We start from the raw sequence: 13,293 nt of genomic DNA on the forward strand, positions 1-13,293 counted from the left end.
TGGTCTTTTCATATAATGTTTGGTTGTTTAGATGAAATGTTTATCTTTGAAATATATATGTAAATTATAGAAATATTCATTTACATATTGGAATGCTGTGAAATCAATTAATTTGGTAGGTATAAATTTTTTTGGTTTTAACCAGAAAGATTGTTTCATCTCGATATAATGGATTTGTGGATTTATTGTTTTGACACCACGAAAGAGAATTTTATTTGTTCATAGGAATTAAATTTTGTGGTTTGAATCTACGAAAATTAGTTCTCCACAAAAATGAGTTCACAGAAGCTGACGAAATACTGAAATCATAATTATACCAACCCACAATTTTTGTCGAGCCCGCTTGCGGAAGCGAAGACATAGTCGTCCAAATGACTGTTCGGTGTATGTGCGTGCGTACTTGTGTCCCTCCGTGCGTGCGTCCATCCGGATTTGTTTGTCCGGACCATAACTTTGACATGCATGGAGCAGTCTTGTTTTTTATATATGGCATGAATGTTTATCTTCAGTGAGACAGAGTGTCATGCGCAAACCCGAGGTTCCTATCTCAAAGGTCAATATCACACTTAGAGGTCAAAGGTCAAGTTAAAAATGGATTATTGTGTGAACTTATTTTTATGCCCCCGAAGGGAGGCATATAGTTTTTGAACCGTCTGTCTGTCTGTCGGTCTGTCGGTCTGTCAGTCTGTCGGTCTGTCGGTCTGTCCGCAATTTTCGTGTCCGGTCCATATCTTTGTCATCGATGGATGGATTTTCAAATAACTTGGCATGAATGTGTACCACAGTAAGACGACGTGCAGTGCGCAAGACCCAGGTCCGTAGCTCAAAGGTCAAGGTCACACTTAGACGTTAAAGGATAGTGCATTGATGGGCGTGTCCGGTCCATATCTTTGTCATCGATGGATGGATTTTCAAATAACTTGGCATGAATGTGTACCACAGTAAGACGACGTGCAGTGCGCAAGACCCAGGTCCGTAGCTCAAAGGTCAAGGTCACACTTAGACGTTAAATGATAGTGCATTGATGGGCGTGTCCGGTCCATATCTTTGACATCGATGGATGGATTTTCAAATAACTTGGCATGAATGTGTACCACAGTAAGACGACGTGCAGTGCGCAAGACCCAGGTCCGTAGCTCAAAGGTCAAGGTCACACTTAGACGTTAAAGATCATTTTTCATGATAGTGCATTGATGGGAATGTCCGGTCCATATCTTTGTCATTCATGCATGGAATTTAAAATAACTATGCATGAATGTGTGACACAGTAAGACGATGTGTCGCGCGCAAGACCCAGCTCCGTAGGTCAAAGGTCCTAAACTCGAACATCGGCCATAACTATTCATTCAAAGTGCCATCGGGGGCATGTGTCATCCTACGGAGACAGCTCTTGTTTTTTGAGATTTACTTCCCTCTGTTATCACCATAAAAAACTTATATTGTAGTTTTTTACAATCTTTCTTTTTTTATTTAGCATAAATTTTTGCCTCTTGAGACAGAGCGTCGTGTATAACTCCCAGTTCTTTTGACAGCTGGCGAGCATCTAGCTTACATTTAGAGTCTTGATGTTGTGTATTTATCATTCTGTCACCATCCTCGTCATTTTTATGCCTCCTGAAGGTGGGCATATTAAAATCGCACTGTCCATCCGTGTGTACGTCTGTGTAAATTGTCCGGGCTGTAACTCTGCCATCCATAAAGGGTTTTTGAAATAATTTGGTATGAATGTTTACCGTAACAAGGCAAGACCCAGGCCCCTACCTCCAAGGTCAAGGTCTCACTTAGAGGTAAACTTTAACAGGGTTTGTCTCGTGTCTGGTCCATAACTCTTCCATCCATGAAGGGAATTTAGAATAATCTGGCATAAATTTCAACCATAATGAGACGATGTGTCATGCGCAAGACCACGACCGCTAGCTCCAAGGTCGAGCCCACAGGCACACTAAGAAAACAAAGATTAACATGGCTTGTTTCGTTTTCGGTTCATAACTCTGCCATTCGTCAAGGGATTTTGAAATTACTTTGCATAAATGTTCCCTATAATGAGACAACCTGTAATAAGCAAGATTCAGACTCCTAGCTACATGCTCATGGTCACACTTTGAAGTTAACGATTAGCATGGTCTGTTTCTTGTCCGTTCCGTAACTCTGCCATCGATAAAGGGATTTTAAAATTACTTGGCATAAATGTTCCCTATAATAGGACCACGTGTTCTGCGCAAGACCCAGAACCCAAGCTCCAAAGTCAAGGTCACACTAAGACAAATTGTATATCTCTGTTAAATCTAGGTCAGTTTCGATAGCCAGATAGTTTGGACGAGTATCGCCAGAGGTACGGCCCTTGAACCAGTTAAAATTGATGGTGTCAACTTGATAACTAGATAAATTATTTACCATGATGCGAATAAAATATGGGCGTTAATGAAGTCACGCATGTCCATTGTTCCATCTGGGTATAATTTATATTCGCTCCATATCTTCTTAATGACTGGGAAGATTTTCATAGAATTTGCATCAAAAGATGTTTGTTGCAAAAAAAATGTTCTATTATTAACTCATCCGAGCACAATGAGATGAACGTGAGCTACTGTGAAAATTAAAGCATGTTCGTAAATTTAAAAAAGGACTTTTTTTTTAATATTGTCATGTTCGTAAATTTACAAAATCCAACATTATTCTACTCTGTTCAATTTCTCAGACAAGTTCGTGAATTTATGAACTCTAAATCTGTGCGTTGTTTTTTTTTTTCGATGTGAAAAAAATTGTTCGTAAATTTACGAAGTCATTTTCTGATGTTTTCAGACTTTTGTAAGAATAGAAATTTTTATCAGTAGAGCTAATTCGTAAATTAGGTATTAAAATGGTCTTTTCTTGTAAAAAGGACCGGCTTTTTAAGTATTATTATCTTAGTTAATTTACGAAGTTTAGAAAAATGGATTTTTCATGTAAATAAAAATATTGATATTTTTATGTGTGTTTTCGTAATTTTTCGAAGTTAGCTTTTCCCTACCTTTTAAATTCTTAGATCACTTAAAATTTTTTCGAACTTCTGACAAGGATGTATATCATTTAAGTATAAAAAATATTGTTTGTAAATTAACGAAGTCAAGTCTGTATGGTTTTCAGAAGTTAGCAATAATATACAATTTGTATCAGTCTTAGCTTGTTCGTAACTTTACGAAGTCTAGAAAATTGGTTTTTCATGTTAAAAAAGGATTTACTATTATTTATTTTGTGTTCATAAAATAAAGAAGTTAGCTTTCCTATACATTTTCGATTCTTAGATAACTTCGTAGATTTACGAACTTTTGAAAAGTGTGTGTATTATTTCAGTATATGAAATTTTGTTTGTAAATATACAAAGTCCAGTCTGTATTGTTTTCAGATGTTTGCAATAATATACCATTTTTATCAGTCTGAGCTAGTTCGTACATTTATGAAGTCTAGAAATTGGGTTTTTCATTTCAAAAGAAGGATTTATTTGTGTGTTCGTAAATTTACGAAGTAAGCTTTCGTCTACTTTTTACATTCTCAGAAGACTTTGTAGGTTTACGTACTTCTGAAAAGTGTGTATATTATTTAAGTATATGAAATTTTGTTTGTAAATTAACAAAGTCAAGTCAGTAAGGTTTCCAGATGTTTGCAATAATATACAATTTTAATCAGTCTGAGCTAGTTCGTAAAGTTACGAAGTCTGGAAAAACGTTTTCATGTTAAAAATTGGATTTTTTAAAAAACAATTGTGTGTTTCTGAAGTTAGCTTTTCTCTACATGCTATATTCTCAGATCACTTCGTAAATTTACGAACTACTGAAAAGTGTATATATTGTTTAATTATATTAAATTTTGTTCGTAAATTTACGAAGTGAAGTCTGTATGGTTTTCAGATGTTTCCAATAATAGACAATTTTTATCAATTTGAGCGAAGTCTTGAAATGACTTTTAAACAAAGGACTGTTTCAATTTAATAATGTTCGTAAATTTACAAAATCCATTTTTTTTCTACCTTAATTATTCTCAGACAAGGTCGTAAATTTACGAACTTCTAATTTTTGTATTTTTCATTGTATGAAATTTTGTTTAAAAATTTACGAAGTCAAGTCTGTATGGTTTTCAAATGTTTGCAACATCCATTTTTTTTACAGTCTTAGCTAGTTCGTAAATTTACGAAGTCTGGAAAATGGGGTTTTCATGTTTAAAAGAAAGGATTTACTTTTTTGTGTGTGTGTTCATAAATTTACGAAGTAAGCTTTTCTCTACTTTTTAAATTCTTAGACCACTTCGTAGATTTACGAAATTTTCATTAATTAGACGTAATTCATCAATTTATGAAGTCTGGAAATGGTCTTTTCGTGTAAAATTAGAACTGGTTTTTAAATATAATTATGTTCGTACATTTACGAATTCAAGCCTATGGTGGTTTTCAGATGCTAACTATAATATACAATTTTTATCAGTTTGAGCTAGTTCGTAAATTAACGAACTAGTAACAACTTGTTATATTTACGAACTATGTCTGAATTCATATCACTTGATTATTTTTCACTTTGTTCGTAAATTTACGAACAGTGTCAGATTTAAATTTCTTATTCCTTGTTAATCTTTCAATGTTTTAGTTTGTTCGTAAATTTACGAACTTTGTATGAAATAAATGCTAATAAATGCGTGTATTTACGCACTTTATTTTCTATATTGAATTTTTACACAGTTTTTGAACAGAATTGATTACAAAAGAGCGTAAAAATTGGGGGTTTCAAGTAAAATTATGGAATCTGAATACAGATAACCATTTTATAAACATTGAGTTCATAAACAAATTGATAAAAAAACTGGAAGACTTTTAAATAGATCAAATTTTCATAGTTTGTTGGGCTTGTCATTTTAATATAGAATTTAAAAAGGAAGAAATTGCAGTGGATCCGAAACATTTGACATTTTCAATGAAATGAAATGTTCCACCAGCAGCTAATATTCGAGTTTATGCTATTGTTATGTATGAAGAAACAGTTCAAATAAATACAACTGGAAACGAACTTGTAATTGTTTAAATTAAATTCAAGTTGAAAAAATAAAAATATAAAAAAAATAAAACTATATATGCGTTATATTGAATATAAAGTAAATTTAACAGATGGATAAAAGAAACAATTAGCAAAAGCTTATAATGATAAAACCCCCACATACTTTTAGATTACAATAACAATTGCGTGGAAACTTTCCTTTACTTTTGACAAAAGCACAGATTAATCAGATTGAAAAGGCTATATTAAGAATAAGAAGGGGTTAGAAATTAAAATTTCGAAAAAACGGCAAATGACTAGTCAAGATTAAAACGGAAAATATTTAGAAGATGTTAATGGTTTGTTGGGTAAAACAGTCTTAACAGTTATTACAAGAGTTGCTCCAAATATATTAGCTCATTTGGGCGTTGGGGCTTTGAGTGGCGTAGCAAGTAATGGGGTTAACAAACTACTAGAAAACGGGATCGTATTCATAGCAAATGACCAAAGAAAAACAACTTGCAGCACTATATCTAACATCTAGACAGCAAAAACATTTAATAAAGTCTGGTAATAAAACAGCAAATGTAAAACTGACGAAAACAAATACAAAATGTTTTTTTTTTGGCGGGGGCGCGGGGGTGAGGGGTGTGGGAATGCTGGCCGCTAGTCTCGGAATACCTTGGATTATATCATTGCTAAGCGGTAAGGTTCAGGGTAAACAGATTGATTCTCAGCAAGGACCGTATAGACGAATTCCTTTTGTACCAGAATAAAACAAAGTAAAACTTCAGAGTGCCAATGGTACAAATCCAAAACAAATAGTTTCTAAAAAAATGTTATTTCTAACTTTGAAATGAAACAATTGGTAAAACAATTGTAAATGAAAAACTTCAGGGTAGTATTTAGAAAACATAAGTTGCCAAAAGCTCTTAAGTTAAAAAATGAGTATGGAATAATCAATTTGGATGATTCTATCGGACCAGGAACACACTGTTTGTCGAACCATTCGGGATTTCCCCGCCAAGAGAAATAATTAAATATATTCCTGGAGTAAAGTATAACAACATACAATATCAAGACAAAACAAGTGTGGTTATTATTGTTTATTTTCCATACAAATGTTACAAGATGGTATAAAAATTTATGTTTTTTTTGTACAAAATACTGAAAATTATCAATGTAAAACAACATGAAAAAACAATCATCTCCTTTTTCATATTGAAACAATATACGTATAACGGCGTTAGAAATCAACTGAAAATGTACAGTGTAAAACATAATAGGTAAGGGTAGATTTCTCGGAAGCACAGAACAGACAACAACAAAAAGCTGTAATGGAAAAGTATTTCAGACGGGTTGCTTCAAACATCCAACAAATACATATTAAATTATGTTAAATTTAGATAGTGGGAAAGGGAATGGTAAGGGGCAAAATTGGGTCGAGTGGTGGGTTGGGCATTAAGGCAATCTGACTGAAGTACTTGATCTTCTAAACGAAGATCTGAGAACGACCCATTCACATTCGTCTTCTGTATATTTTGGATTTCCAAGATTGCTATTTTTATTTTCGCAAATTTATTTTTGCTTGAACCAATCAGACAACTTGTTCGAATGTCAAAGAGTAAGAAAAAGTTGCAGTTAATCCAGGGCTCGAACGCGGGACCTCTCGCTTACAGAGCAAATGCGCTACCGACTGAGCTAAACGGCTATCTGACATCATTCGACATAAAAATTGTTGATATCAAATACCAAGGCTTTTTAAAGCTTGCAGAATGTTGTAAGTTAACTTTTGATTGGCTAGCGGAAGGGTTGTCAGAACGAGGCCATCAATAGCTCGTTGTCAGATCCTAAGCGTAGCGTAATAGGAGATGTACTTTAGTCAGATTGGGCATTAAGGAACCCGAAGGGGAAAGTTGAACAAGGACGAATATACAAGGGAATGCCATATTCTTTAATGTCACACTACATCGTAAACCTCAATAGCGCAGAAACTCATGTACCTAAGATAAATACACAACTACTATCAACAGAATAACATAGAAAAACGAACAAGGAACAGATAAGAAAACAGTAGGACACGGTTATAGACTCACAAGCATACAAACGCACCCACACAAGTAGAAAAAAAGCAATCAAGTACTGTCTTAGGATTCCGGTTGCCAAAACAAGAGGAAGCGAAGAAAACTTACTCAAAGTAATGAGGGAGGTGATGCAAAAAGTAGCGTAAATTCAAGGGAAAGGAGGGGGCAATATAGTGAGTAAGGAGGAGGAAAAACGCTAACAACAAACAAGAAAACATACAACCAGACAATACAAGACAGACAAAACAACCTGTTGAAAATAGAAGCACCGCCTTGGAACGGTCAGTAACCTATATAAAGGAAACTGGGGGTTTAAACGCGTTCAGGGAATGCCAACCTCGCACTTACCCTATATTTTCAACAAGTTAAACCACACAATGTAAATAAACGTTACTAAATATAAACATGTACATTGTAGACGGAAGTGACGTACTACTTAGAAATTCCATCAATGCTAGAAATAAACGTGTACATTATACACGGAAGTGACGTACTTAAATCAGTTACCAACTCTTCGATCAGTGTCCAAAGCATCAACATTTATACTACTGCTACATTAACAAGTCCTTTTTAGCAAAATTTCAAAATTTCAAATAACATTACGTTTATCAGTGTAAATCAAACTATCAAGCCTTATTACAGTAAATCATTGTTTACACTTCCTGTATTTTCTTCTCTTTTTCAGTATATCCTGAAATGAAAATAAACAAACAAAGTTTTAAAAATCATCAACCATTTTTTTTCAACCATTTTTATAAAAATATATTCCACAACGAGTATTAAAACCTCTAAAATAATACATAAGTATATTTAACAATGAAAGATAAGTACACAAAAGATAAATTAACAAAACTAACATATTTACTTTAGATCCTTCCCGTCGTATAAGTCAACCGTAACTGACAGATAAGTGTTCTGTAGTTTACGTTGTCTTTGTAACTCAAATATTGTAAATGCCTAATCAGACAATTTACATGTTTACTATACAACTGTTTACTACGAGATTACGTTACGGGTTAACTGATATTTGAATGGGTAAAATTTATTTATTTGGGTTTTACGGCGCACCAACACAGTATAGGTTATATGGGGCCAGACAGGACTACAAATTTTGGTTTCCCATCTCATTTACATCGAAATAAATACATGAGGTATGGAATCAAAATGTGCATACCTGCTTGAATCACAGAGTTACAGCAAAACCAAGTGTTAAAGGTGCAAAATAAAGACAAATGAATAGACATAAATCTTAAAAAATGACTACACATTTTGAAATATAGTACTAAACATTACGATAGCCGTGCAATATTCCCTTGAAATCAACACATGTACAGAGAAATAAATAATTGTTTCTGTATTTTCTTAGACTGACATGGGGGGTCATTTTGTCCTACTTTCGTGTTTATCGCTTTTCCGTAATCGGTCGGAAATTCTTCGGGATCACGTGATTTTAAAATTGTTTCAAACGAATATCCATTTAAGACGCGCAACAAAATAACTGTATTTCCATGATGGTAATTATGCACGACTTGCACGAAAAATATGAGATGTACAAAATTTAAATTTAAAATTGACAGTCACATATATGTGACAATGTGTTTAATGTCTAAAATTTTATTAAATTAATGTAGCCATGTGTACATAAATAAGTGTATTTAGGTAAATTTCAATCATACTTTGTCTCTGCAGTGTAAGACAGTTACTCATTTTTATTCTTAAAATTATACTGAAAAGAGATTAACTGAAAAAGTTTACAGACGAAGTTGTAAAAAACACTTTTATTCGGGAAGGGCCTGAATTGTCCTTAGGAAAACTTGTGGTATAGCTGTATATTACCTGTATTATAAGAATGATTTTCATAAAGTTTTTGTGAGTTACAAAATTGTTGAATTCCTTGTGCTAAGTTTGTAAAAATCACGTTATCGTTTGGGCATATGATATATTTTGCATCTATTTATAAATTATAGCCTCGTTTCGGAGGATTCTTCCGAAAAAGTCCGAAGATGCTCGACGGGTTCGTAAGCAGTCGGAAAGCATACTTTCGGTTTGACATAGGCAACATTTTTTGTTTATTTGTTAGTTATTCTTGAACATATTCATGACTATTTGGTCAGAACCGATGCAGTGGGCCATATTTTCAGTAAATAGGAAGTTTCAGCTACAAACTCTGGTTTTCATATAATACTCGTTCGGGTTTTAGTAATGGACCTTTAAGACCCTATTAGTCGCCTCTTACGATCATGCAAGGGTAAGGCAGTGGTTCCAATTCTTTTCATACACAGACCGTTCCAGAACCACATGGGGCGAATGGGTAAAAGGAATGTGGAAATAAATAGAACAGGTGATGTTTGTTTATCATTTTTCTAATAATATAGTTTTACAATGTATCATGTGTAATACCGTATATTGTGTATATTCTGTGTTATTTTGAATTGAGTTTAAATAGCAGGGGCTGGTTTAAACCTATGTTTTATTCCACTTCAGCAGGGGCTTGTTAAAACCAAAGATGTTTTCAGTTGGTCAAAACTTGCGTTTTTTAGTTGGCTAAACCAAGGGTTTTCACAGTACCAATGGTACTTGGTCAGCAGAGATCAGTAAAGGACAAGGGAAAATGTCAGCAGAGGTCAAAAGTGACCCTATCGCCCAAACATTCACACTTCTCCAATATGTTCTTCATGTCAATCATAATAATTCAAGAACATTTTACAATAATTTCTCAGTCCAATATTTGTAAGTTACAAAAATGACTTAAACGTTTTGTTTTCATAAATGAAACGAGTATAATAAATAGTAAAATAGCGATGTAGATGTTGACTTGCCACTTGATATGGTTAGGTCATAGAAAAAAATAATTAATACCATTACTTGATAAAGGATCAGCTTTCAGATAGCGTTTGCTTTACTTAAAACGTGTTCGCTCGTAATTTATGTATATCGATGTGACTTAAATGATTACAAATCTCAAATTATAAGTTAACGCGAATTGTTTCTGATGAAATATTGATATGTCCTTACCAAGATATTTTCCTTAAAGTATCTAAGTTAGAAGAAAATGTATTTCAGCTCTTTACAGTATACTAACAAAGCTAGAATATTTTGTAAAGTGTAATGTAATACTTTTTTTTTAATTTAGTCTACAAAGTTTATTTGCTGGAGTTTGCAGTAACATTGGCAGTGCAGTGGAGAGTGATAGGATTTCGGTTGGGTCGTCTATGGACTCCAAGTAAGTTTACAATTTAGAAAATAGATATGTATATAAATACAATTATCGCTATAGATTCAGTGTATACTAGAGTTCGATATAACTTTCAGAGAGAGAAAATATATTTTCTCTGGTCCCAGTCAGTAAAACGACTAAAATGTCACTGCTGATTTGTGAAACATGATGACAAAGATCTGAGTACATATGCAAATGTTGAACCAGTACAAATGTGTAGTACAATTCGCGTGTCTATATAAAACTGCATTCATTTGAAAGAAATCTTACTGGGTTAGTGGACTTGCTGTAAAATATACACGCTCGTTTGTTATACCCCCACCAAACATGTTTGAGGGGGGTATATAGGAGTCAGTTTTGTCGCGTCCCGTCGCGTCCCGTCCCGTCCCGTCCCGTCGCGTCCCGAAATCTATTATCTCAGTTATTACCAAATGGATTTGATTCAAACTTAAAATACATGTTCCACCTTATCACCCACATCATGTGACACAAGGTGCATAACTCTGACACCAAGTTTTCATGAATTATGTCCCCTTTTACTTAGAATTTAAGGTTAATTTTGTTGTATTTTCACTATATCTCAGTTATTACTAAATGGATTTGATTCAAACTTAAAATAGATGTTCCACCTCATCACCCACATCATGTGACACAAGGTGCATAACTCTGACACCCATTTTTTATGAATTATGCCCCTTTTTACTTAGAATTTAAGGTTGATTTTGATGTATTTTCACTATATCTCAGTTACTACTGAATGAATTTGATTCAAACTTAAAATAGATGTTCCACCTCATCACCCACATCATGTGCCCACATCATGTGACACAAGGTGCATAACTCTGACACCAAGTTTTCATGAATTATGTCCCCTTTTACTTAGAATTTAAGGTTAATTTTGTTGTATTTTCACTATATCTCAGTTATTACTAAATGGATTTGATTCAAACTTAAAATAGTTGTTCCACCTCATCACCCAGATCATGTGACATAAGGTGCTTAACTCTGACATAAATTTTTTATGAATTATGTCCCCTTTTACTTTAAATTTAAGGTTGATTTTGATGTATTTTCACTATATCTCAGTTATTACAAAATGGATTTGATTCAAACTTAGAATAGATGTTCCACCTCATCACCCACATCATGTGACACAAGGTGCGTAACTCTGACACCAATTTTTCATGAATTATGCCCCTTTTTACTTAGAATTTAAGGTTAATTTTGATGTATTTTCACTATATCTCAGTTACTACTGAATGGATTTGATTCAGACTTAAAATAGATGTTCCACCTCATCATGTGACACAAGATGCATAACTCTGACACCAATTTTTCTTGAATTGTGTCCCCTTTTACCTAGAATTTAAGGTTAATTTTGATGTATTTCACTACCGGTATATCTCATTATGATTGGCTTAGAGCCAAAGGGAAGTAGCCTTTTTTGAACTTTTGTACTGAGTTTCTTCTCTTTAAATTCCAGGAATTAGTCTATTTTTAGAAATCCTATATTTAGATTTTCAATATTTTAGGTATTTTTCTAACTTTTTTATTATAAGTCCTATGTAAAAAGTAAATACATTTTTCTGCGGTAACATGGGTCGGTAAGACATTTTTTTGTATTCACTTTTAGTGTATCTCTAATATTAGAGATTTTTTATATTTACTAGTATTACTTATATGTGGAAGCCCAGGATGAAGTACTCCAAAGACTAAGTATTTTTAAGATTTCTTATGGTTGCCATTCTTCTGTGACAAGACCTTATGGTGGGGATATGAGTCACTCCTGTGACAGTTCTAGTTCTGCTAGGCGCTTTGCCGTATAAAAGTATGGTATTTTGTGATAGTGATTAGTTCGTATCAGTTGTCTCCCCATATTTATTAATATAAATACTGCGAACTCCTCGAAGATCTCACGTATGGGAAGGTCTGTTCTGAATCTAATTATATCATTTAATGCAATCTATCTCTTTAGAATCAGTGTATCCTTGAGAGAGATCTAGTTAACTTTCAGAGAGAGAGAAAATAGAAGATAATGTAAGATTTGTTCGTTTTGTCCTTGTGTGTTGGCTTTGTGTGCGCGCGTGTGTGTATGCTTATTGTTCGTCTTGTCCTTATGTGTTGGCTTTGAGTGTGTGTGTGTGTGTGTGTGTGTTGTTCGTTTTGTCCTGATGTGTAAGCTTTGAGTGTGTGTGTGGTGCACGCGTTTGCGTGCTGGGGGGTTCGTTTTGAGGAGGTTGCGCTTTTGGTGCGTGGCACTCCCTGTTTGATATTTTTCTTTTTTTTTTTTTTCTTTTTTTTTTGAGTATATATGCAAATGTTAAACCAGTACGAATGTGTAGTACGATTCGCGCGTATATACAAAACAGTATCGAAACTAATTTTACTTAGTGGACTTGCTGTGAAATTACACACTCGTTCTTTGCCGTAATTGGTTTTGGAATATTTTGGTGGTGATTTGTTCGTATAGATTCTTTATACATTGTATATTTATATTATATCATTCTCCTGAAGATCCATATAAATGGTCAAATCGGTTGATATTTTCGAGTTGTAATTTTACTCAATTAAACTATGTAATACCAAATAGGCATGTTTCCCGCTCTCTCTATATATACATATTATATTGTATTAATAATTCATTTATATGTTGAAACGACAGGATTGACGTTAATAGATCTACAAAAGCTTGAAGACAATCAAGCATAATTGCAAAATAATGTCAACTGACACATTTTAGTTAAACAAAATATATCCATTTACACTTATTCTATCGAAAAAGGACGGCTCTAAGACTTCAGCTTTGCAGGTTTGTTACTGAACAAATAGTATAAAAAGCATATACCAATGTATTTGTCCTCAAACGAAGTATACGTCACTAATCAGACACTAGGACAACGACTCATTAATAAGTCGTACTATGACCAGTTGGATAATAAATTGGTTAAGGCCTTCTGTGAAATACGGATTTGTTTGTTTCAACGTAAGATCG

General features: G+C 33.7%; 1 protein-coding gene across 1 annotated transcript in view; it reads left to right on the plus strand.

Moving 5' to 3' along the window:
• The window catches only part of LOC128553557 (ankyrin repeat domain-containing protein 26-like), a gene marked incomplete at its 3' end in the record, with an annotated part of 55,119 nt that overhangs the window by 29,567 nt on the left and 12,259 nt on the right, over positions 1–13,293 (plus strand). Inside the window, exon 2 of the mRNA XM_053534738.1 lies at positions 10,218–10,307. Within this exon, the coding sequence (XP_053390713.1) occupies positions 10,218–10,307 (90 nt within the window). The remainder of the gene's footprint in view (positions 1–10,217; positions 10,308–13,293) is intronic.

The sequence above is a fragment of the Mercenaria mercenaria genome, unplaced genomic scaffold (assembly GCF_021730395.1).
Source record: "Mercenaria mercenaria strain notata unplaced genomic scaffold, MADL_Memer_1 contig_3939, whole genome shotgun sequence".
Classification (NCBI taxonomy): Eukaryota; Metazoa; Mollusca; class Bivalvia; order Venerida; family Veneridae; genus Mercenaria; species Mercenaria mercenaria.